Source organism: Rhinolophus hipposideros (assembly GCF_964194185.1).
Source record: "Rhinolophus hipposideros genome assembly, chromosome: 8".
In the NCBI taxonomy this organism is placed as follows: domain Eukaryota; kingdom Metazoa; phylum Chordata; class Mammalia; order Chiroptera; family Rhinolophidae; genus Rhinolophus; species Rhinolophus hipposideros.
The window spans coordinates 77,023,695-77,046,261 of record NC_138054.1 but is presented as its reverse complement, the minus strand read 5'-3'; the positions used below and the strand labels follow the sequence as shown (position 1 = coordinate 77,046,261).

At 53.8% G+C, this 22,567-nt stretch overlaps 3 protein-coding genes across 3 annotated transcripts; 1 reads left to right on the top strand and 2 right to left on the bottom strand.

The window, feature by feature from the left end:
• Positions 1-980: 980 nt before the first annotated feature.
• FCN3 (ficolin 3) lies at positions 981-5,733 on the bottom strand (the record flags this gene model as incomplete). The annotated part of the gene is given in 12 exon segments (XM_081058061.1): positions 981-1,128; positions 1,173-1,179; positions 1,953-2,013; positions 2,015-2,079; positions 2,168-2,288; positions 3,398-3,535; positions 3,754-3,782; positions 4,024-4,068; positions 5,193-5,288; positions 5,490-5,639; positions 5,642-5,690; positions 5,692-5,733. Coding segments are annotated over 12 exon segments (951 nt in total).
• A 3,453-nt stretch (positions 5,734-9,186) lies between these two features.
• CD164L2 (CD164 molecule like 2) lies at positions 9,187-12,172 on the bottom strand (the record flags this gene model as incomplete). The annotated part of the gene is made up of 5 exons (XM_081056472.1): positions 9,187-9,335; positions 10,724-10,768; positions 11,305-11,376; positions 11,475-11,642; positions 12,085-12,172. The coding sequence occupies 5 exons, from the start codon at positions 12,170-12,172 to the stop codon at positions 9,187-9,189; spliced, it is 522 nt and encodes a 173-aa protein (XP_080912598.1).
• Positions 12,173-19,757: 7,585 nt separating this feature from the next.
• On the top strand, positions 19,758-21,699 carry GPR3 (G protein-coupled receptor 3). The gene has a single exon (XM_081056398.1). It carries the CDS (start codon positions 19,767-19,769, stop codon positions 20,757-20,759), a length of 993 nt encoding a protein of 330 aa, XP_080912524.1. The 5' UTR covers positions 19,758-19,766; the 3' UTR covers positions 20,760-21,699.
• Positions 21,700-22,567: the final 868 nt, after the last annotated feature.

The following is a 22,567-nucleotide window of genomic DNA, read 5'->3' as shown; positions in this document are numbered from 1 at the left end:
ACACAAACATTTCTCTACCCACCTGAAGGAGAACTCCAGCCCTTGAGCTACTGTAGCTGCCCAGCTCCAAATTCCCAAGAATCCCTGACCTTTTAGTGTGAATTGATGAGGCAGCAATCTGGTGTAAACCTCGGTGGACTCTGAAATCAGGAACTGGGGACTTAGAGATGTTGAGTAACTCATCCAAGATCACTCAGCCACATGACAGAGCGGGATGCAATCCCAGGACTCCCTATCAGACTCTGAACTACTTACTGTTCTGCCACTTTCTAGAATGTGGCTCTGGCAAATTAACTGCTCAATAAATGCTGGCTCAGTAACTGCTGTTTTACTATCCTGTGGCCCCATGGAAAAAAATTGTACCTTCCTTCATCTGACCCTGTGTTCAAACCAGCCTCTAATAGAACAGGCAAGAAGTAGCAGAGAATGAGAACTTGGTTTACAACAGAGGCTAGGGTGGAAAACAGACAACCTAGAAGGGACAGGCATGGGCAACAGAAAGGGTGAGAAAGCTGTACAATTCCCACTACAAAACCATCCACTTGCAATTCCTGGAGGGCCCAAGGGCATTGTCAGCGGATGCTTGAATCCCTTCCAAGTCCTTCACAAATGTTTCTGTGACCTTCGCTTGCACAGCTCCAGAGATGGAAGCCTCACTACCTTATGAGACTGGAAGGAAAGTGGTCCTTGAATGGAGCTAAAAGCCATGTCCTTGCTCTGCCCTCTTGAGTTTTTCCCAGGAACTGGAAGAATCCTGCAAGCCAGGAAAGGGTTAAAGTGGTTTTATTTTTAAATGTGGACAGGAGAGCAGAGGCAGTTAGCAATGGGAAGGGGTAGCCAAAGGTCCGGAAACTGTACAGGAGAGATAAGGATGCTGGCTGCCAGGGTGGCCTAGCAAAGCATCATGCGAACCCTGTGGTAAGTTAGGCCCACACCGCGGCCTGAGACGCAGCCAATGCCGTGCGTGAGGCAGTGGTCAGCTACATCGCATGGCGCCCATGGGGATTGGTTTGATAGCAGGATCCGCACCACCAGGCACCACGGACAGTCACCGCACAGTCGCTCCCACTTTTATCATGGTCATCGTACGTGGTAAAGGACTTCCCATTGTGGTAACTCAGGAGTCCACTGGCAGGGAGGGCATGGGAGACACATTGATGCCAGCGCCATGCCTGGCACCTGTGAAGAGATGATCTTACAGGAGCCTCAGAACAACTGAGACGTGGGTGTTATCAAGCCCCATGATAAAACAGCAGTGCCAAGAGGCCAGGCTGTTTGCCCACGGTTACTCAACTAGTCACAGGAGCACAGGGACTTGAACTCAGGACTGTGGCTCCAAAGCCACCAGCTCCTCCCCTTGTCTTGTCCTCTCCCAGAATCCCCAGCTTGCCTCTAGCTCCTTTGTCTCTCCCCAGCTCCCATCAGCAAGCAGCCTGAGCAACTCTGTCAGGGAGAGCTGGGAGGGACTTCTGAGATGCCTGGGCAGGAAAAGGGGCTCCCCTGAGGTAACTCCTCATAACCACTTCCCTCTTTCAAGTCTTTCCTCAACAGTTGCTGTTTCTCTGAAAGAAAAAAGTCTTCCCTGGTTCCTCTTCTGAAGCAGATAATGCTAACACTCCATAGAGCCTCAGCTAGCTCCCATGGCCTCCTTCCCTGCCTCCTTGACCATTTTACAGGGCAGGAAACAGGCTCTGACACGGAAGGGACTGGTCCAGGATCACATAGTAAACAACGGCGCTGGGTTCAAACTCAGGTCTGTTTGCCTCCAGCGCCCAAATTCTTCACTCCTGTCCCACCTTGGCTCACGGTTGCTATTTCTCAGATGAGGACACGGACGCCTACAGAGGGGAAGGAATTGCCCTGGGTCATTATGGAGGCAATGGCAGTGCTGGGAAAGAATCAGTCTCCTTCACCTTCTTCCCCTGCTCCAGAGCCACCTTAGGGTCACTCACCTGCATTGCCCTCTGAGAACTTATCCAGCACCAGCTGGTAGTGAGTGACCTGCCTCCCCAACGAGGTGGAAGGACTTATAATGGGCAAAGGTACAGTTGCCATTAAAGTCATGCAGCTCCCAGATACCTGAGCAGGGGGCAAGGAGGAGGAATCCTCAGACCCCAGAATGCCATAGGAATACCCCTCAATCTCCCTTGACCCTGCTGGGACCCACCCTGGAGAGTCAGCTTGTGCAAATTCTCATTCCCCGGCCAGAATTTGGGCTCTTGGCTACCAAAACCTGCTTTGTAGGAGGACCAGGAGCGGAAGAAATCCATGGAACCATCCTGCCAGCTCTGGAACACCGAGGGAGGCAGAGGTCCGCACACCAGCCATTACTCCAAGCTGGGCATGGGATGAGGAGAAGTAGGGTCAGTGGCGAGAGTGGGTGCACTGTGAGGCACGGAGGGAAACTCCCCCTCTCTTTGATTGTTGATAAACTGTGAGTCCAAGTGAGCTTTGCCTGTCAATATACTGATGAACCCTAGATTTTCTTATTAACTTTTACTGACACTCAACTTCACACCAAAGCCTTGCAAGCCCTGGGGGAGACTGAAATGATGGAAACATTGTTCCTGCCTTCCAGAGATGGTCAGTCTTGCTGAGAGTCAGATTCAGAATAGCCTTCTTTAATTTACTATAAGAACCAAGATTTTAGAGTAGAGAGGTCACCTCCAGAGGCCCAAGAGAGACTCCTGGCTTTCCCCTGACAACTCTTCCCCCCCATTTCCTCCGTTAGGCCAAGCAGTCCCCAGACCCTGTAGAGTTTCCCTCCTAAATATCTCTCCACTCAAGGGCCTCTATTCCCGTTGCTGCCACCGCCCTCTGTCTGCTCCTGCGCAGACCTCTGCGTCCTCCTAAGCCGCATCCCTGCCTCCGCTCTTGTCCCCCACTGCAATGCACTTCCACGTTATCATCTTCCTCAAATATAAGTCTGACCTGGTTACTCTCTGCTTAAAACTCTTCCATGGCTCCCCATTGCCCTCCATGCTCCACAGTCAGCCATTCTGTGCCCTCCATGAACTGGCCTTTGCAGAGGTCTTAAATCCATGCTTGACTCACACCAGTAGACCTCAGCCAACCACTTATATCTGCTCTCAGCTCACTCACATGGTCCCCTCAAACCCTCTTGTGCTGTCCTGCCTTCCTGCATTTGTCTTTCCCTGCCCTTCTGAACCTCATCTGTCTAGAGAACTTCTACACAGCCTTCAAAACCCTTTCAAATGACACCTTATCTATGAAGCCTTCTCAGACTTCTTCAGCCAGACTCCCTGGGAGCTCCGTAAACATTTGTCAAGTGAATTACTCTAAGGAATGCCTTGGCTCCAGTGGGCTCTGGCTCCCCCTAGGGGCCAAGGAGCAGAAGTGTCCACTGGGCCTGGCTTATAAGTCCCTTTTCCCTGACACTCACCAGCCAACCACCCCCTGGGGTGTCCATGTCACAAAAGACTGGAAGGGCTCTGCCTTCAGGTAGGCACAGATGGTACCAGCTGCTCAAGATGGTGCCCCAGCTCAGCAGCTCCTGGCAGCTCTTGGGGTTTGAGAAAGGGGAGATGAACTGAGGGGGCCCCCAAGTTATGCCCCACCCCCCACCCCATCGGCAATGGGAGAGGCTAAGTGTGGGACCCCAGGAACCCTTTTGGCTCCTTCAGACACCTGAAAGGGGTTCTAGGGAGGACCAGGCCATGCCTGGTGGTCCACCAACACCCTAACATTGCCTGGTTCCAAGTTCCTGGCTCCTGCGAAGGCTGCCTCACCCACCTGGCACCGGAGCAGATTCACAGGGTATCCTACCCCATGGAAAGACTGAGTGTTAGCTCTGAGGTCTGGGTACCCACAAGGGGATGCCCACAAACCACCAGAGGGGAGGGTGCTCAGGACCTTCCAATCCTCCCCACTTCTCCCAGCCTTCCTTCCCACTTTTGGAGGGCAGTCACAGCCAATGGCTGAACAGCAGCTGAGCAGAGCCCTCCCCCTCTCTAGCCCAAGGACAGAGCAAAATGAGAAGAGGCCCTGGTCCCACCTGTTCACCAGGCTCACCTTTGGGGCCCATCTTGCCCAGTGATCCAGGTTGCCCTGAAATCCCAGAGGCAGTGACACCATAAGTCCCACCCGATACACAGGACCAAAAAAACAACAGGATTCAGAGCCAGAAGTCAAATCCCAGCTGCACCCTTAATTGGCTGTGATTGTGGACAAATGACTTATCCTCTCGGAGCCTCACTTTGTCCCTCAGTGAAATGGGGGATGGGGCTGGCCTCGTGGCTCAGGTGGTTGGAGCTCCGTGCTCCTAACGCTGAAGGCTGCCGGTTCGATTCCCACATGGGCCAGTGGGCTCTCAATCACAAGGTTGCCGGTTCAACTCCTCGAGTCCCGCTAGGGATGGTGGGCTGCGCCCCCTGCAACTAAGATTGTACACGGCACCTTGAGCTGAGCTGCCTCCCGGATGGCTCAGTTGGTTGGAGTGCATCCTCTCATCCACAACGTTGCCAGTTAGGTTCCTCGACTCGCGCAAGGGATGGTGGGCTGTGCCCCCTGCAACTAGAAAATGGCAACTGGACCTGGAGCTGAGCTGCGCCCTCCACAACTAAGACTGGAAGGACAACAACTTGACTTGGAAAAAAGGCCTGGAAGTACACACTGTTCCCCAATAAAGTCCTGTTCCCCTTCCCCAATAAAATCTTTTAAAAAAAAATGGGGGAAAGCTCTCCTCCTACTTCACAGAGTCAATGTAGGATGCTGGGTACCCAGCCTGAAGCCCAGCACACGGTTGGTTCCTTGCCCCTTTGTCGTCGCCCCTCAGCACAGACAGGTTTTTTTGTTTTGTGGGGGTTTTTAAAAAAGATTTTATTGGAGAAGGGGAACAGGACTTCATTGGGGAACAGTGTGTACTGCCAGGACTTTTTCCAAGTCAAGTTGTTGTCCTTTCAATTTTAGTTGTGGAGGGCACAGCTCAGCTCCAGGTCCAGTTGCCATTGTTAGTTGCAGGGGGTACAGCCCACCATCCCTTGCTGGAGTTGAACTGGCAACCTTGTGGTTGAGAGCCCACTGGCCCATGTGGGAATCGAACCGGCAGGCTTCGGAGTTAGAAGCACAGAGCTCCAACCGCTTGAGCCACCGGGCTGCCCAGCACAGACAATTAATGCTGCACCCCCAACTTCCCAGTTTACCCCATGTCCCTGCCTACCCCTATCTCTTCCCTTGAAGACCTGCATCTCCCTTCTCCCCAGGACACGTTGGGGCTCCAGGACAACTGGGCAGGAGGACAATTTTGCTGGCTTCCAGTTCCCTGGGTTCTGCAGGGAAATGCAGGGCTGGGTGGGCAGAGCGGTTTATAGGGGGAGTGAGCATGTCTCCCCTAAACCCCTCTGCAGCTCTCTTTCTATCTCCTAGATTGTAGCTGTCAGGACCTTTGCCTCCAGAGCTTTCAAGGCTTTGTACTGTTTGCATCTATTTGCATCTATTTAAGTGCAGAGCCCAGATTATCAAACTCCCACCCTGCTCCTTGAGGCTAGTGAGCCTGGGTGGGAGAAGGACACCCAGGGAGGAGATGAGGGTGGGTCGGCGGGAAGGGCAGCTGGAGTGGTCCTGGGTCCTCAGGCAGGCAGGCTCCCTGAGCAAGAGGAGTAAAACGGAAATGGGATCTACAGGAAGCCCAGCTTGCTGGTGCCCCTGAGAGAAGATGCCAATTTATAAGGGGGCCAGGCTGGTGGAAGGACATGAAACAAGACTTTTGTCCATTGTCCCTCCTCAGGGACACCCCATGCAAGGTAGAGCCAGCAGGAGGTGGGGGCACTTCCTCTTTCAGCCCCAGAGAGAATGGGCATTATTCCTGTCTTTTCCAGGATGCAGTCCAACTTCTGATCTTGGCCTCCAGGGCTCCGGAGCCATCACTCCAGGCTGCTGCATTCATAAGCGTTTCTCCCCCTCTCAAACTTAGCTCGTTCTGTGCCTTTTCTCTGAAATGTCCTCCTCTTCATCTCTACTGAGAAGCTCCACCTGTCTGTGAATGTTCAGCCCTAACGCCCTCTCCACTAGGAATCCTTCCCCGTCCCGGCAACAGTATTAATGACCACTGCTACCACATGTTGGGCAGTTACTGCACTCCACAAGTCATGCTGGGTTCAGTTAGTATGTCGCCTCTGACCCTTACACAGCCCTGCTCATGGTCGTTATTATTGTCCCTGGGTTATAGGCCTGGTACAAAGCAGGTGTTAAATAAATATTGGTCAAATGAAGGAATAAACAAGAAATTGAGGCCCAGAGACAGGACATGACTTGTGCGCTCTCTGGCACTTATATATGCCCAGAGCCGCAGAGATGTTGCCCCAGCCCCATGCCCACCACCAGGGAGACGCACCTTTAGCAAAGTGACTTCATGCCCACCCTCAACTCCCTTGGGGAGCCCCTGTTTCCCTGCCAGGGCCTGGGAAACAGCTGCTAATATAGGCCGATGGCATGGGCAGCCGGGGCAGGCAGGCCTGGAGGCTGGGAGGCCAATAAGGAGGCAGCAACCATGAACACGTGAGGGGTGAGATCTGAGCTGGAGAGGGACATCACGTGATAGGGGAGGAGAGGGAAGCCTCATTCGTTCATTCATTTGTTCATTAATTCATTCATCAAACCCTCCCTGAGGGCCTCCTCTATGCCAGGCTCAAAACGTATGGGGGTGGGGAGGGCTGCGGTGCAAGCGGACATCAAGAAAGGTGGAGGCCGAGTTTGCCAAACAAGATGGATCCATGGGATGGACGCTCTAAGGCCATGCAATTCCAGTTCTGGGAATCTGTCCTCTGCAAACTCTCCCACAGGTGTGCCAAGATCTGTGGACAAGCCTGTTTATCATGATGCTGTGTATAATAATCAACGTGGAAACAACTGGACGTTGATGGGATACAGGCAAATAAGTTATCACCATGTGGACAAGTCATAGGGCAAACCTGATCGACAATGAAAAGGACAAAGGATATACAATCCCGCTTTGTATTTTTAAACAGGTAAATGTTGTAAATTCACAGAAAATGGTCTGAAACATACTATGAACCATAGTTCTTTCTGGGGAGTGGGACCAGGGGGGAAGTGGTTCTCACTATATAAACTTCTATATAGTCCTTTTGTTCTTTACACACATTTACTACTTTTGAAAAAGAAAACATCCACTAAAGAAATTTCCTTAACTGAATGGAAAGCCAGCAGAAAGCAGGGGCATTTCCTCCCTCAGCCCCGAAGAGAATGGGCGTTATCCCTGCCAGCACTTAAGTGCTGGTTGGAGACGCCAAGGGAGGGTGATCCAGAAGGAGAAACTGCATGTAAAAAGGCTTGGAGCAGAGACAGCAAGGCAGGCTGGGTAACAAGAGGTAGAGCCAAGTAGTTAGAGAGGTGGCTTGAGGGGAGGCTTTGATGGAAATGTGAGAGGGAGGGGCGAGGAGGTAGACTATTTGGTATTGTCGATGTGGAGTGATGTGTAAACAGGTGAACCCTCCGTGAGGCCAAGGAGTCGCTGGAACTACCTGTGGACCCCAAGGTTCTTCAGAGCCCTTCCAGCTGCAGCTGGAGACCCTGCAGGGTGGTTAGTATGCACCTAGGCCTCGGGGAGGAAGAGGTGCAGAGGCTTGGCTGCAAGCTGCACCGCTGGGAGGGTAGATGGGTACCTGACATGAAGCAGATGGAGCACATGCACCTGTTCTGAACCTTCCCCACATCCCACTTTACAGATGAGGAAACCGAGGCCCAGAGCTGTTAAATCACTCGTTCGAGTTCATGCAGAGCAATTGGGCTCCACAGGCTGAACTTGCAACTGTTATTCTCTATGGCTTCTCAGTTTCCTAGGGCAGTCCTGGGATTAAATGTCAGACTAAGCAACATAGATGGTTTCTAGCAAGTGCCCCCTCGGTGGGAGATGTTATTAGTCAGGGAAGACTTCTGGGCCCAGGGATCGGAGGCAAAGGGTGAAAGGTAGACATGGGTGGGGCTTTCCAGGAGGGCCTGAGTGAGAAAGGCCAGAAGCGCAGAAATGGCTGTGAGAGCCCCAAGGGATGTCTCCACCTTGGCACTGGGGCAGAGACATAACTTTAGGAGCCAAGAGAGCCTGGAGATACCTCTGCAGGGGAGTTCTGAAGTTCTGCTCACTCTAGAGCCAGAAAAACCTGAATTCAAACCCCAGCCCTGACCCAGCGCTGCGATGTTGAGCAAGTGTACTTAGCTTTCTGAGTCTCCGTACACTCATCTGTTAAATATGTTAACAGATGAAAGTATTATAAAAGGTGACAGAGACAGTCTAAGGCTGAATTCCCATTAAGGAAGGGACAGTGACCGTACCTCCACCCCATCTAAACCACATGGGACACAAAGCACAGTGTTGGAAAGAGTTCCTTTATTTAGGGGTAGTGCCCAGGCAGGCACAGACCCAGTGCCAAGCAGGATGACGGATGAGGCAGGAGGTGGTCGAAGGATGCTGCCAGCTGCAGGTACCAGGCCCAGGGCAGGAGAGGAAGTCAGCATTGGGCACTGGGACTGCTCGGTGCTTGCAGGGGACAAAAATTGATGCCTAAAGTTTTTCCCACCCCCAGTGCCCACAAGGGGGGCAAGAAAGCAGCCTCTTCATCCTTCTTCCCCTCAGTGTGGAATCCAGGCCTGAAGGGGGTCAGATTCTGCAGAGGCCAGACAGAGAGGGCAGTCAGGGCAGTGGCCCTGCCTCAGCCAGGCTAAGGACCCCTACCCCCAGAGAGCAGGCAGCAGCTGGAAGAGCAAACACTTTAATTGAGGCTGCAGTGACCCACCCCACAGCACACACGGCACACAGGGGCCTCTGAGCAGCTCCCCTTCTCAGAGGAAAACCAAACCGCACACATGGCCAAGGTCCTGCCTGCGGCCACACAGCTGCAGGCCAAAGACTCGCCTGGCTGTCACCTACTGGTTCTCCTCCCTGCTGGCAGCATGAGGGGACAAAGACAGTTGGGCTCAGCTGAGCTCTCAGACAACAAGCACAGGCTGAGTCCTGGCCCCAGCTAATACCCAGCAGAGAACCCGACAGCTGGAGGAGGGAGAAGGGGTGTGTGGCTCACATGGGGAACATTGGGAAGGAGTCATTGCCCTTGGGGCTATTCCACTAAGACAGTACATCGGCACTTAAGGGGACCCAAGGGGCAAAAGTGGGGTGGGGGAAGTGAGCCGGGATTCTGCTGGTTGGCCAGGTACTCACAGTGTCTGGTAGGTGCTGTCCTTGGCCTTGAGGAAGCGCAAGATGAAGAAGCCTACTGCCTGTAGGCTCAGCACCAGCACGATGCCTCCAATGAAGCTGGCCCCATCAAAGCCAGGGCTGTGGGCTTCAGGGACAGAGGGGACCCCTGCAGGGTGGAGATCATAGCAAGCCCCCGAGGACCAGGATCCCAGGCCTACCCCAGTAACCGGCATAGGTCACCTGGAGGCCCCAGTCCTCACTCTGGGAGCCTGGAACAGTAGGCTCAAAAGTTCAGGTGGATCTTGTGGGCAGTTGGGAGGTGCCTGGTGGGAAGGACAGTGCCCAGCTGGGGAGGGCAGGGCCTTGGCTCCAGCCCTGGCTCTGCTCCTGAATTGCTTCATGGCTTGATACTTCTCACATCCTCTCTGTGCCTCCTGATCACATGGACCAAGTGGCAACTGAGCTCCCTTCCAGGTCCCTCTCCCACACTTCCCCAATAGGATGAGGATGGACCCAGAACTTGGGCATCAGAGCCCTTCAACTCCCTTTCAACCTTGGGTCTTGGGGTTCAAAGCCCAGATACAGATGATGTGGTCCCCTTTCAGGACTCCTAAGCGCTGAGACCCTGGGGTCACTGCGTGTCACAGTGTCCCCTGACTCCTTCCCCACCGTAGGGCCCCAGGTTGCCTGGGTGGCTCCCAGCTGTGCCACGTTTGCCATCAACTCTCACTAGGGATTCGATTTCAGGCTCTGGGCCCAGAGCCCAGGGCAGGGCTGGTGGTGGTGGTGGGAGATCATTTGGGGCAGTGGACAGGGGCCCAGCTGGGAGCTGGATCTACCTCCCAGAGGGTGTAGCTTGCATAAGGGGGTCTGAGACTATGAAGGGCAAAGGGTGGTCCCAGCTGCAGCTCAGGGAGCCCCAGAGAAGCACACTGGGGGAAGAGGAGCAGAAGAGGGAAGAAATGAGCTACACAAGACAGATCTGGGGCTCGAGCTGGAGGGAGCTGAGCCATCAATAATTCAGCCTCTGAGATCACGTTTCTGGCTTTAATTAACCAAGAGCCTCTTCAGCCATCCCTGCCAAGCCTCTGACCTCCAGGCCCTGAGGGGCAGTGGAGACCAAGGGGTGAGGCTTTTGCCTCTGTCCTGCCGGGAACCCCTGTGTGAGCTTCTCTGAACCTGGAGGTTGCAGTAGGTGGCCACTGATCTCATCAACTTGAGCCGTACACCCTCAGACCAAGAGCAGTTCCTGAGGGGCCAGGTCACCCTGAGTTCTCAGAAGTGTTGGGGAGAAGGAATGGAAACCATCATTTCTTGATCACTTTCCTTGCATCAGACACTGACCTAGGTGCTATACACCCTCTCATATAATCCTCAGAGCAACTCTGTGAGGTGGTATCCAGCCCATTTTACAGATGTGAAAACAGGCTCAGAGGGAGAAGTCACAGGGCTGAGGTCACAGAACAGATCAGTGCCTGAGCTCCGTTTTGTTTTTTCCTGCACCTCTAGTCCTCTCACCACCTCAGCGCCCCCCTCACCCCAGATAGTACCTACCTGTTGTGATTGTCTTCGGTTCATAGGTGGGGTGGTGGTGGGCTGCTAAAAAGACAGGGAATCAATAATAAACCATTCCTCCCATGCCCTGACTCCCATCAAGACCCAAGGCCAACAGCTGGACTTCTGACTCAGCTCAGGTCCTCTGTCTCAGGTTCAGATCCACCCTGTACACGTCCAAGCCTCAGTTCACAATTCCTTCCACCAGACATGCCCTGTCTCCATCTCTATCTTTAAGGGTCATCTCTGATGCCACCTCCTCTAGCAAGCTCCCCCACCCCCCATTCCCTTCTGAACTCCCAAAGTCCTCACTATGCTTTAAATTAGAAGAGCTAACCCCCCAGTCACTCCACATACCTGTCCTGCATGTTCCAGCTGTACTAATTTACAGATGAGGAAACAGGCCAGAGAGGGGAAGGGAGTTTTCAGTGAGCTAAAGGCAGAACTAAAACTGGACCCAATGTTCATGGGCATGGTCTGATCGCTGACAGACACAGATTCCTTCCCGGAGGGCAGGCGCTGGCTGGGGACACCTCAGCCCCCATCCCCAACTTGGTTCAGGCCAGTGGGAGTCCCCTTACCTGGACATGACTCTGAGTTGTTGTAGACAGAACAACCTTCCTTGACCACCTCAGCTTGGGCCACACAGTGTCCTGGGGGGAGAAGGTGCAGGGGAGAGGTTTGGGGAAAGGGGCAAGGCTCTGGGGCTGAGACCTGGGGCACTTGACTTGGGGAAGGCTGAGCTCCATACCTGGCTCCTCCGGCTGACATTGTTCCCACACACAGCCAGAGAGGTTGTGTGCTCTGTCCCCCTCCACACAATGCTCACAGAACTTCAGTTGTTTGCAGGCCCCTTGGATAGCTGGCCAGATGTTCATGCGGAGCAGGGCTCCCCGCCCAAAGCCTCGAGCTCCTTTACCTGCGAGTGGGGTAGGAGCAACTCCTTGAACCCAAGCTGCTGCCCTGCTTCTGCACTACTGTGGCTCACATCCCTTTGCACACGCACACATTCACTGGACCCCCTAATCCCCACTACACTCCTGGAGTTTCCACAAACACATGATTACCCACACCTAGAACCTCTCTGACATTCACCCCGAGTCCCTTCCCTTTGCATACAGCTGGGGCTCCCAGATATATTCGAGGCTGCTTCCCACACCAGAAGCTCCCTAATCCCCCACACCTGGAGCCTACATGCATACACCGGCTCCTTCACCCACCTCTGGAACCCTGCACAGGTCTGGAAAGTCCCCATCCCGCCCCGCCCCCAAGCCCTGACTGCTCCTGGGTAAGCCGCTGGGTGAAGGGCACGCGCCACCTGCCTCTGCCCGGGCCCCTAACTAGACCCTGGCCCGCGTTACCAGCTACAGCGAGCTGGGCACACAGGAGGAGGCAGCAGCAGCTGCCACAGAGCGCAGCCCGTAAGGCACGGGGTCCCGGCGAGGCCATGGGGGCGGGGACTCGGGGTCTGCGGAGAGCTGGTGTGGCGCGTCCCTTCAGGACTCGGCTCCGCTGGGGTGTGGGGAACCAGACCAGGGCATCAGGGGCGTGGTCGGTGGGCGTGGCCAGATAGGGGTGGGGCCAGTGGCTCGGCCAGGAGGGCGGGGCAGGGCCAGGTGAAGGCGGAGCCGGATGAGGGCGGGGCTAGTGGGGCTGGATTCCGTGGTCTGGGGTGGGGCTCGGACAAAAGGGGGCGGGGTCCAGGACTAGTAGCCGAACTAGTCTCTCGATGCCCCCGGTGGCAGCTTCACCGAAACTCTGCTGAGTAGCGAGTTACTATCCCTGCTTCACAGGTGAAGAAACTGAAGCTCAGAAAAGGTGAGTGGCTAGTTGGAAGTCAGAGTTAATGGAAAAATCTGGATGGGAAGCGAGGTCATTTTTCTGCCTTCTGGGCTCGGCGCAGGCGGGGCATTGTCAAGAGGACCCTCCAACCAGGCCCCCGACAGTTGGCTCCCAGGCTCTGGCTGCCCACCTCACTTCACTCCTTGCACCCTCCTCTCTTCTGCCCCTCTGCCCACCACGTCTGCCTTCGACCCACCACACCATCTGGCCAAGTCACCGGTCTCATTATTCACCGGGCCGTTAGCAGCCTTCCCCTCCGCCTGGACTCTTCGCTCTGGCTCCGACCTCTTCTGGTTCTTATCCCACCACAGCCACTTCTCAGCTTCCTCAGAGGGCGCCTCCTCTTCCTCTTTCTCCTTTCTCCTTTCCTCTTCCCCACCCTTTCTTTCCCATCTGCTTCTCCTTTTCCTCCTTCTCGGTCTTCATCGCTGGTAGCCCAGTTCAGTCCTGAGCCCTATTCCACCTCTCCTGGCGGTAAGCTTCCTCTGCCATCAGTTCCCATTTGAAAGCCAAGTATCTCTCCATCTCCACCCCAGTGCGCCCCCACCAGCTGCCACACCTGTAACTAATAATACATAGTTAACAATTATTGACCCCTTACTATTAGCAGAATGTACATTCTACTACCCTGTTTCCTCAAAAATAAGCCCTAGCATGATTTTTCAGGATGACATCCCCCGAACATAAGACCTAATGCGTCTTTTGGAGCAAAAATTAATATAAAACCCGGTCTTATTTTCGGGAAACACGGTAAGAGCTTTTACTTGCAACTTCTCATCTAATGTCCACGCTGCCCTCTAGGTAAGGGGTTTGTTATCCCCAATTTGCAGGCTTTCGAAGGAAAACCACCTGCCTAGGGGCACACAGTTACAACAAGGTGGGGACAGGATGTAGTCCAGGATCCAGTGACTCCAGAGGCTGCTCTCCCCTCTGCTGTGTCTCGGTGTGTCCATCTGCTATTTGAGTATGCCTCAGGCTACTGAAACTGCCTGGTCCCTCTTCCCCACTCAGAGAGGACCCTTCATCCCCACCCTACCCCAGTCACCCAGCTGGAAACCATGGCCTCATTCTAACCCCTTCCCTGCCTCAGCCCCCAAATTAAAATCCTGCAGATTCTGCCTCTATGTATGTCCGGGGTCCTATTCCCTCATCGTCCCTTTGCTGGCCTCACTGCCTCTCAGCCTCCGGGCCCTTCCCCAAATCGGCCCTCACAGTGCAGAGGTCCACTGAAACCATGGGTTTGACCACATCTCTTCCATTGAACAATGGTTTGGCTTCCACAACCCTTTGATTCCTGGCTCTAGAAGTCTCTCCAGCATGTCTTGGACTCACTCAAGAAGATAGAAGAGCCCCTCCACCAACATACACCTTCTTTTATAGCTCCGTACCTTTATCCTATAGTTGTTCTGTCTCCCACAGAGTCCTCTTCCTCCAGAGAGTCCTCTTCCTCCCCTGAGTCCATCTGTCTGGCAAATTAATCCTTCATGACATCACTAAAGGGCCACCTCCTGCAGGAAGCCCTCTGTCATTGTCCTAGAGCAAGGCTGAGCTTACTGCAGCAGTCATCCCAGCTGGCAGAGTCAAATCCATCTGTTTTCCCCACACCAGAGCCCTCACCCCCTTCACCATCTCTTGCCAGGGTGCCTGCAGTGACCTCCTGGTAGGACTCCTGCTTCTGCTCCCCCTGTCCAGCTTGTTCTCCACTCAACAGTCCGAGCTCTCCTTTGAAAATGTAAGTCAAATCATATCACTCTCCTACTTCCGCCCACAAATGGCTCACTGCTTTCCGTGACTTACATAACTGTCCCCCTGCCTACCTCTCTGAGCTCAATTCCTACCCCTTGTCTCATTTGGTTCCAGACACGCTAGCCTCCTCTCTGTTCCTCAGACACATCCCTCCTAAGAGACTTTGCACTTGCTCTCTCCTTGAAACTCTTCTATTTTCTCCTCAAATGACTCTCTTCATGACCTCCCTGCTTAAAAGAGGTCTCCTGGTCATTCTACATCATGAAACCTCCTTTTTCCTTCAAACGTGTATCAAATTACTCATTCGTTTCCTAGGCTGTAATTTCCATGAAGGCAGAAACCATGTTTATCTTCTTCCATACTCAACTCCCTGTACACATAAGGGCTAAGTAGGTGTTTATTAAATAATCGTACTGTACCATGTTGTGACTGTGTAGATGTTTGTCCGTCCCACTGGTCTGTGACCCTCAAGAGCTCCCTACTCTATCATATTAAGTATCTATTTGTCAATTGTTCTTCTCTCCCCCATCAGAATGGCAGGGATTTTTGAAGAAGGCAGGGATTTTTGTTCATTGCTGTATCCTCTGTGCCTAGAACGATGCCTGTCAAATGTAGATGTAGATGTTCAGTAAGTATTTATTGAATGTTGACAATGCAAGGATGTGGCCAGATCATGTCTCTGTCCATAGCACCCACTTCAACCCAAGCCCAGGGAAACTGTCAGTGAATATTGGCTGAATGAATGAATGGGGCTTTGCTAAGAAAGTGTGCGCTGACGATGCCCAGATTCTCGGGGCTTGGACAAGGAGCTTGTGTGGGTCTTATCTGTGTCCCTCACACACAAACCTCCCTTGAGAGCCTAGGCCCACGGGATTCCCTAGAAGAGAGAGAGAGAAAAGAAGTCATACCTGGAAGTGAATGCTCACAGCCATCTGGTGGACACCTGGGGAACTGCAGGTATTGTCAGCCTTAGTCAAATGTCACTCCGAGCCCCTTCTGGGGAGATGGTGAAATCTAGGCTAGAATGGAAGGCACACTGGACTTGGTTACAGATACCTGGCTTCAGGTCCCAGCTCTGTCATGTACTGTGTGATTTGGGGCAATTCATTCGGCTTCTCTGGGCTTCACCTATGAAATGGGGATGCAGGGTTGTTGTAAGCACTGAGGTTTGGCACCCGGTAGGAGGGAAGGATAGGAGAAGGTGTCAATGGTGGGAACAAACAAGAAGGTAGGGCAGAGGGCATGAGGAGGAGAGAAGAAGAGAAAGGGCTGCCCCTTCCTCTAGACAGCAGATCTTTAGGGAAGAGAGACCTGGTTGGCAGTGACAACTTCCAGTGTCCTGTTGGCATGGGCAGTTTTGGAGCACAAGAGAGAGTGTGCACATGAAAATCTATAGCTCTCTTGAGTCTATTGGATCTAAAGGTTTCTCAGGGTTGGAATGTCACTGTACTCTTCCTCCCTGGTTGCCTGAAGATCGACCTCCATCATCAATCACCCAGGAACTATCTGGATCAGGAGTTCTGGCCAACCAACTATTTCCATGGAAACATGGTCATCAATGTCCTTCTCTCTGGGAAGGCAACAGTACCTAAGACAGAAATTTGGTGAAAAATAGCCAAAATGTACAAAACCACACCAGATATCATCTTCATATTTGGAGTTAGAACCCATTTTGGTGGTGGTAAAATGACTGACTTTGACATAAATTATGATTCCTTGGATTATGCAAAGAAAAATGAACCCAAACACAAGCTTGCAAACACAAGCTTGGCCTACATGAGATGAAAAAGATCTCAAAAAAAAACAGCAAATGGAATGTGAGAACAGAATGAAGGTCAGGATGATGGCAAAGGCCAATGTTGGTGCAGAAAGAAGTGAAGATTCTGCAATGACTTCAACTGTGGTAATTGTGCCGATTTTTCATGAGAGGATTCATAACCTGAAAAATTTTAAAAAAGAACTATCATTGCCACTCAGACTAGCAGAGGACAGTTTCTTATACACCCCTTTCATGCCCACCTCCCAGCAGCCTTCACTCATCTCTGAGACCAACTGCACAGTTTTGGGGACCCAGCTCTGATGGGAGAGAAAGTGGAGACCTGAACACCCCTCTGTTCTCTCTCTTTGATGACCCCACCTACTTGACACCTAACGTACTACTACTTGTTTTCCTTCTCTTTCTCTAGATGCTGCTTGTTAGTTTTATTTTTTCATCCAGTCAACAAATACTTGTTGAACACCTGCTATATACCATGTGCTGTAAGAGAGTGCTAATCTAGAATAGAGGTCAGGGAAGCCTGCTTCAGAACAAGTGACTTGGGTGTAAAGACCTTAATGACAGGGCTCTAAGCAGAGGCGACAGCCAGTGCAAAGGCCCAGGAATAGGAGCACTCTCATCGACAGTCTGTCTCCTTAACTGGGGGGGGGGGGTTCCCTGAGGCTCCTCCTCACTCCCTGAGGCTCCTGTTCCCTCCCCTGGGTGATGTCATTTACCCTAGAACCCCAGTTACTGCCTGCATACCTATGCCTCCTGGCTGTCCTTCTCCTGTCAGATATACTGTTGGTAGCCTATACCACCAGTGCTGACAATGTGCCAGGCCCCTCCCGACAATCCTATAAGGTAGATACTAACGTTACCCCTATCTTATTGGTGAGAAAATAGGCACAAAGAACCTAATACACTCACCCAAAGTCACACAGCAAGGAAAATGGAGGAACTGGGGATCAAATCCAGTCTATACTCCTGACCACCACCACTGGCTAAGCACCCCAAACTCCATCCAACCTGATGTGCATCATCTTCTCTACCTTGGCCCTCTTTTCTTCCCAAGTACCCTGCCACCAGCCTGTCACCTCTTTCCCCCTGCCCCACACTAACTGTGGGAACTGCAGTGGTGCTGTGTTGGGGGAGAAGTGAGTGGGGCCTAGGATCTGGGCCCCTCTGGTTTCCTCAAGTCCTAACCTGATCCCTGGCCCCCACCCCCATTCCTTGGGCCTGGATGATTCCAACAAGGATCAAAGATAGAGACAGACGGAGGAGGAGCAGCCAGCTCCCCTTCCCCAGGCCTGGCCATGTCTGTCACATCTGGAGATGCAGGGGGTTCTCTGGGACTAAGGACAGATAGAGTTGGGGGAAGAAGGAGCTCTTTCTCCATGCCCTACCTGCCAGGATGCCCGAGATGGGAAGTTGAGAGGGGCCTGCCCTGGAACTGAGCTGCCAGGCTTTCTGCTTCCAAGTTCTTCCCGGCTTCGCTTCTCCAGCTGCTTCGGGGAAGTACCCCCTCCACCCTGCTGGCTTTCCAGATCCTTGAATAAATAATTCATGTTTTGACATTTTGCCAGGCCCAACCCCTCCCATGCTGTGAGGGTGCTATTGGGCTGACATGAGTGATGTCACCCAGCTTCTCATCCCAGCCCCAGCATCACGAGGACCTATTCTGGCAGCAACTTACCTGCCTGATCACTGTCAGTCCAAACTGCTCTGTCTCACTCATCCAGTGCCCACTCACCACAGTCACCTGGTAACTTCATTCCAGAACCCTACAGCTCTCATCACTTAAGTAACTTGTCACCTCAGTACGTCAGCACTTGTGACACGGTCATGGTGACACAAAGTCCCATCACCTGCACACTCCATCTTCCCTTGCCATCCTCTTTGCCACCCTGTGATCTCTGAACCCCATCATGCCACAGAGTCAGCCTGACACTGCTATAGTTGCTCTAGGGGCTTCCCTCTGTATGACAGCGTCTTTCAGCCACCATCCCCCAAGATCCAGTCAGCATGCTCATACCGTCACTGCCACCCTCCTCCATGCTCCCTCGTGCTCCTGTCACCGTCACCTCAGGGCCCCATCATCTTGACAACCTCAGTCATCCTCTCCGGGGATGCCCATTCAACCCCATCATACGGTCTCAGTCTCCTGAATTTCGTCAGCCTGTCTCTGCCTCCAAGGGTCCCATCACCCCACTGCCTATCCGGGTCCCCTTTCTGCTACCTCGCTACACCTTCTGCATCCTCTCTGAGACTTTTCCAAGGCTCTCCCACCTGCGCCCCCGAACCCCCTGGCCCGCAGAGGGCGCCGCGTCAAGGACAGGGCGGGCCGAGTCGGGAGGGGCGGAGCCGCGGCTACGGTCGCTTTTTATGAATGGGGGAGCGGGCGGTGCGAGGCCTTATTACTAAGCCTCTCGACGTCCGCTGCGTCCCAGCGCGACGCGCCCATTAGTTAACCGAGCCTCTGACGTCACCGAACCGGTGGCCGGGGGCGGGGCGGGGTGACTCACGCCGCTTCTCCCGCGGCCGCGGGGGCTTCTCCGGGTCCGCTCACACCCTGAGCTGCCCGGACCCGAGTGGAACCTTCCCGCGCGGCCCGGGCGCGCCCGGTCCCAAGAGGTGAGTAGCGGTCCCCGCCTCGGGCACTAGGGGTCCGGAAGGGCACGTAGAATGCTGGGGCGCTGGGCCAGCGGTCAGGCTCCCAGCGGCGGGCCAGGGTCGGAGGTCAATAGCTGGAACCCAGATTCGGGGCTAGCAGGCGGGGACCCAGGTCTGGGTGCTGAGCGCATCAGTGGGGTGACCCAGCGGAGGTTGCAGTCCTTCAGAGACCCAGGGCTCTGGAGGGGCTGGCGGTCATCCGAGGTTGGGCTGGCAGGAGACGGCTGGAACGGACCCAGGCGTCCGAGCTGGAGGAGGTGTCTGACTTAGGGATACAGACATCCCGGCAGGAGGCGGAGTCAGGCCCAAGATTCAGGTGTCCGGGCCGAAGGAGGGGTCTGACTTAGGGATCCAGGCTTCTAGCAGGAGGTGTCTGTTCCAAAGACCCAGAGGTTCAGACAGAAAGAGGATCTGGCCGGGGACAGAAGTCTGGACGGGTGTGTGTTGGGGCGGGGGCTGAGTTCCCAGGTGTTATTACCCCAGGAGTGCAGGGCGGGGGCTGGCGGGAGCTTCACGCGCACTCCCTGGGGGCGGAGCCTGAGGCTGGCATTACTGACAATCGTGAGGGGTCTGGCGAGCCTCAGAACCTGAGCATCCTGCTCCCGGGTGGGTATGGAGCAGAGCTGCCCTCAGTACTGAGATGCATTTCCCTCCCTCAGTCCTGGCCTTTCCCAGCATCTCCTGGATCTTACAGGCCTCCATCCACTTGTGTTAGTCCTTCATCGTGTTCTCTTGTCACACACGTGAGAGAAAGAGGCCTACAGGACCCAGAGAGTTGGAAGGGAGATGAAGAGTCCCGCTGAGGACAGGAATCCCCAGGAAAAGAGACCTGAGCTGTTCTGTGGGCATGAGAGAGGACAAAGGTATCCTGGAAGGAGCCCTGGAGCATGCGTGCAGGATAAGGCATCAGGACCCAGCCAAGTATCTTGAGGAGAGACTCCCACCAAGTATCCAGAGAGGGACCTCAGCCCCTACAGATCCCTCAGCCCTGCCAGCTTCTCATAGGGTCTTTCTCCTACAGATACCATGATGTGGGGTGCAGGCAGCCCCCTGGCTTGGCTCTCTGCTGGCCCAGGGAACGTGAATATGAGCAGCGTGGGTTCAGCAGAGGGACCCACAGGACCAGCTGCACCTCTTCCTTCACCCAGGGCCTGGGATGTGGTGCTGTGCATCTCAGGCACCCTGGTGTCCTGCGAGAACGCACTGGTGGTGGCCATCATTGTGGGCACTCCTGCCTTCCGTGCCCCCATGTTCCTGCTGGTGGGCAGCCTGGCTGTGGCAGACCTGCTGGCAGGCCTGGGCCTCGTCCTGCACTTTGCTACTGTCTTCTGCATTGGCTCCGCAGAGATGAGCCTGGTGCTGGTTGGCGTCCTGGCGATGGCCTTTACTGCCAGCATTGGCAGCCTACTGGCCATCACTGTAGATCGGTACCTTTCTCTGTACAATGCCCTCACCTACTACTCAGAGACAACGGTGACGCGGACCTATGTGATGCTGGCCCTCGTGTGGGGGGCTGCGCTGGGTCTGGGGCTGCTGCCTGTGCTGGCTTGGAACTGCCTGGACTCCCAGGCCACATGCGGCGTGGTATATCCACTCTCCAAGAACCATCTGGTGATCCTGGCCGTTGCCTTCTTCATGGTGTTTGGCATCATGCTGCAGCTCTATGCCCAGATCTGCCGCATCGTCTGCCGCCATGCCCAGCAGATTGCCCTCCAGCGGCACCTGCTGCCTGCCTCCCACTACGTGGCCACCCGCAAGGGCATTGCCACACTGGCTGTGGTGCTTGGCGCCTTTGCTGCCTGCTGGCTGCCCTTCACCGTCTACTGCCTGCTGGGCGATGCCTACTCCCCACCCCTCTACACCTATCTCACTCTGCTCCCTGCCACCTACAATTCCATGATCAACCCCATCATCTATGCCTTCCGCAACCAGGATGTGCAGAAGGTGCTATGGGCCATCTGCTGTTCCTGCTCCTCTTCCAAGATCCCCTTCCGATCCCGTTCCCCCAGTGATGTCTAGTCACATCATACCCTGATGACCCTTCACACCTCATCACTACAGAATTCCAGGATGTTAGGCCCTCCAGGGTTTTGTTCTAAGCCCCCAGCTCCACACCCGAAGACCCAGCTGGTTCTGGAGTTCTAGGACATTGGGTGTTTCACGGGATTCTCTTCAGATCCCTGCAGGGCCCAGATGGCTCTATGGTTCTAGAATGTTCAAGTGGTCAGGGTTCCACTCAGAAATGTCCCACAGCCCAGCTGGTTTGGAGTTCCAGAATGCTGCTGGCTGTTTTACAGTGCCATTCCAAGTCCCTGGTCTTCCCCCTCCCTTGAACTTGACCATGTCACCTTACTTTTGAGTTTCTGAGCTAGAGTCAGAGAGGTTAGCCACTCAGTTGCCTAGACAGGGGAAAGAGAAAAAGATTTATCTATATCTATGTATGTATATATGTGCACTTACAAAGAGAGTATCTATTTATGATTTATCTATTTATTTATTTATGGGTATGAGGGGAAAAAAAGAGACCCACACCTTGAAATCCAGGCCATACCAGGGTATCCCCAGTCCCCACACCCACATTTCTGACCTCAGTTCCTAGAGGGGGGAAAGGGAGAAAGAGAAATCATGTATTTTGCTATTATTTTTGCTTATTTTTTATTGAAGAGATCATAGAAACCAGAGCCTTCTCCCCAGGCCTGCCCCCCTAGGGTTTCAGTGGGGGAACACACCAGCCTCTGGTTTTTTATTTTTTTAAGAAGCCATCACCTGAGCAACCGAGAATTCCTCTGCGCTGGGGGCTGGCTGCCCTCTGGTGGCGGTTTGGGGGAAACTGCAGCCTGGCCAGGCAGCCAGGACCAAGACGTGGCAACCCCAACTCCACTCCAGCCTGGCATCCAGCGCCACAGCCATGGCCTGGGGGCAGACCTCACCTTCCAGTGCCCTAGGAGGCAGGGTGTGAGCCGACACTTGACCCCTCTGCCAATCAGGGTACGGCCCCCAGTGCATTCCCGATTCCTGTCCCCGACCCAACTCTCAATAAAAAATGATTTTGTAATAAATATATTTCTGTGTGTGTGTGTGTGTGGAGGGGGTGGAGTGGGGCCTGATGAGGAAGAACATGGCATGGAAGGATTAGGCCAGGCCTGGGGGCCTGTTGGGGGACATGGGAAGCTGGAGATCCAGGCTGGAGTGTGGCTGGCAGGTGACACCCCCACCCCAGGATACCAATCTGAGCCCCCCTGCTCAGACCTGGGTACCTCCAGACAAGGGCCCCACCTGCTCCTGGGGGACAGGAACCAGGGTGCTGGACCATTCTTGGACTGAGGATGCCCATATCCTACCCACATTAGCTTTAGGTTGACATAAAGTATATATACTCAAAGCCTGTCAATTTCCTTAATAAGAACAGCCCCTTATAATCGTGCTGTGTACTGTGTGCTGGGCACTGTGCTAAGTGTACTACATGTGTTACCTCATTTATGCCTAATAAGCACCCCAGGACACAGGCAATATCTTCTTCATTTTACAGATGAGGAAACAGGCTGAGGGAGGATTGGTGACCGGTCCACAGGAACATGTTTCCAGAACCTGTGCTCTGTCTACTGGCCAGTGGCCTCTCATCTCCTACCCTCCTAAGCCTGGGTCCTACCTAGGACATTCTTCACCCTGATTTGTGTTGGAGTTCATTCTCTGAACCAGCGGCCACATTTGAGAGATGGTTGGGTGAAGTCTGATCATTCTGGAGCTGGAATAGCTCCTTTTCTGTGCAAAGGTGAGTGATGATAAGTGTGTACATGTGCCCTTGTGTGCATCTGAAGACAGATGTG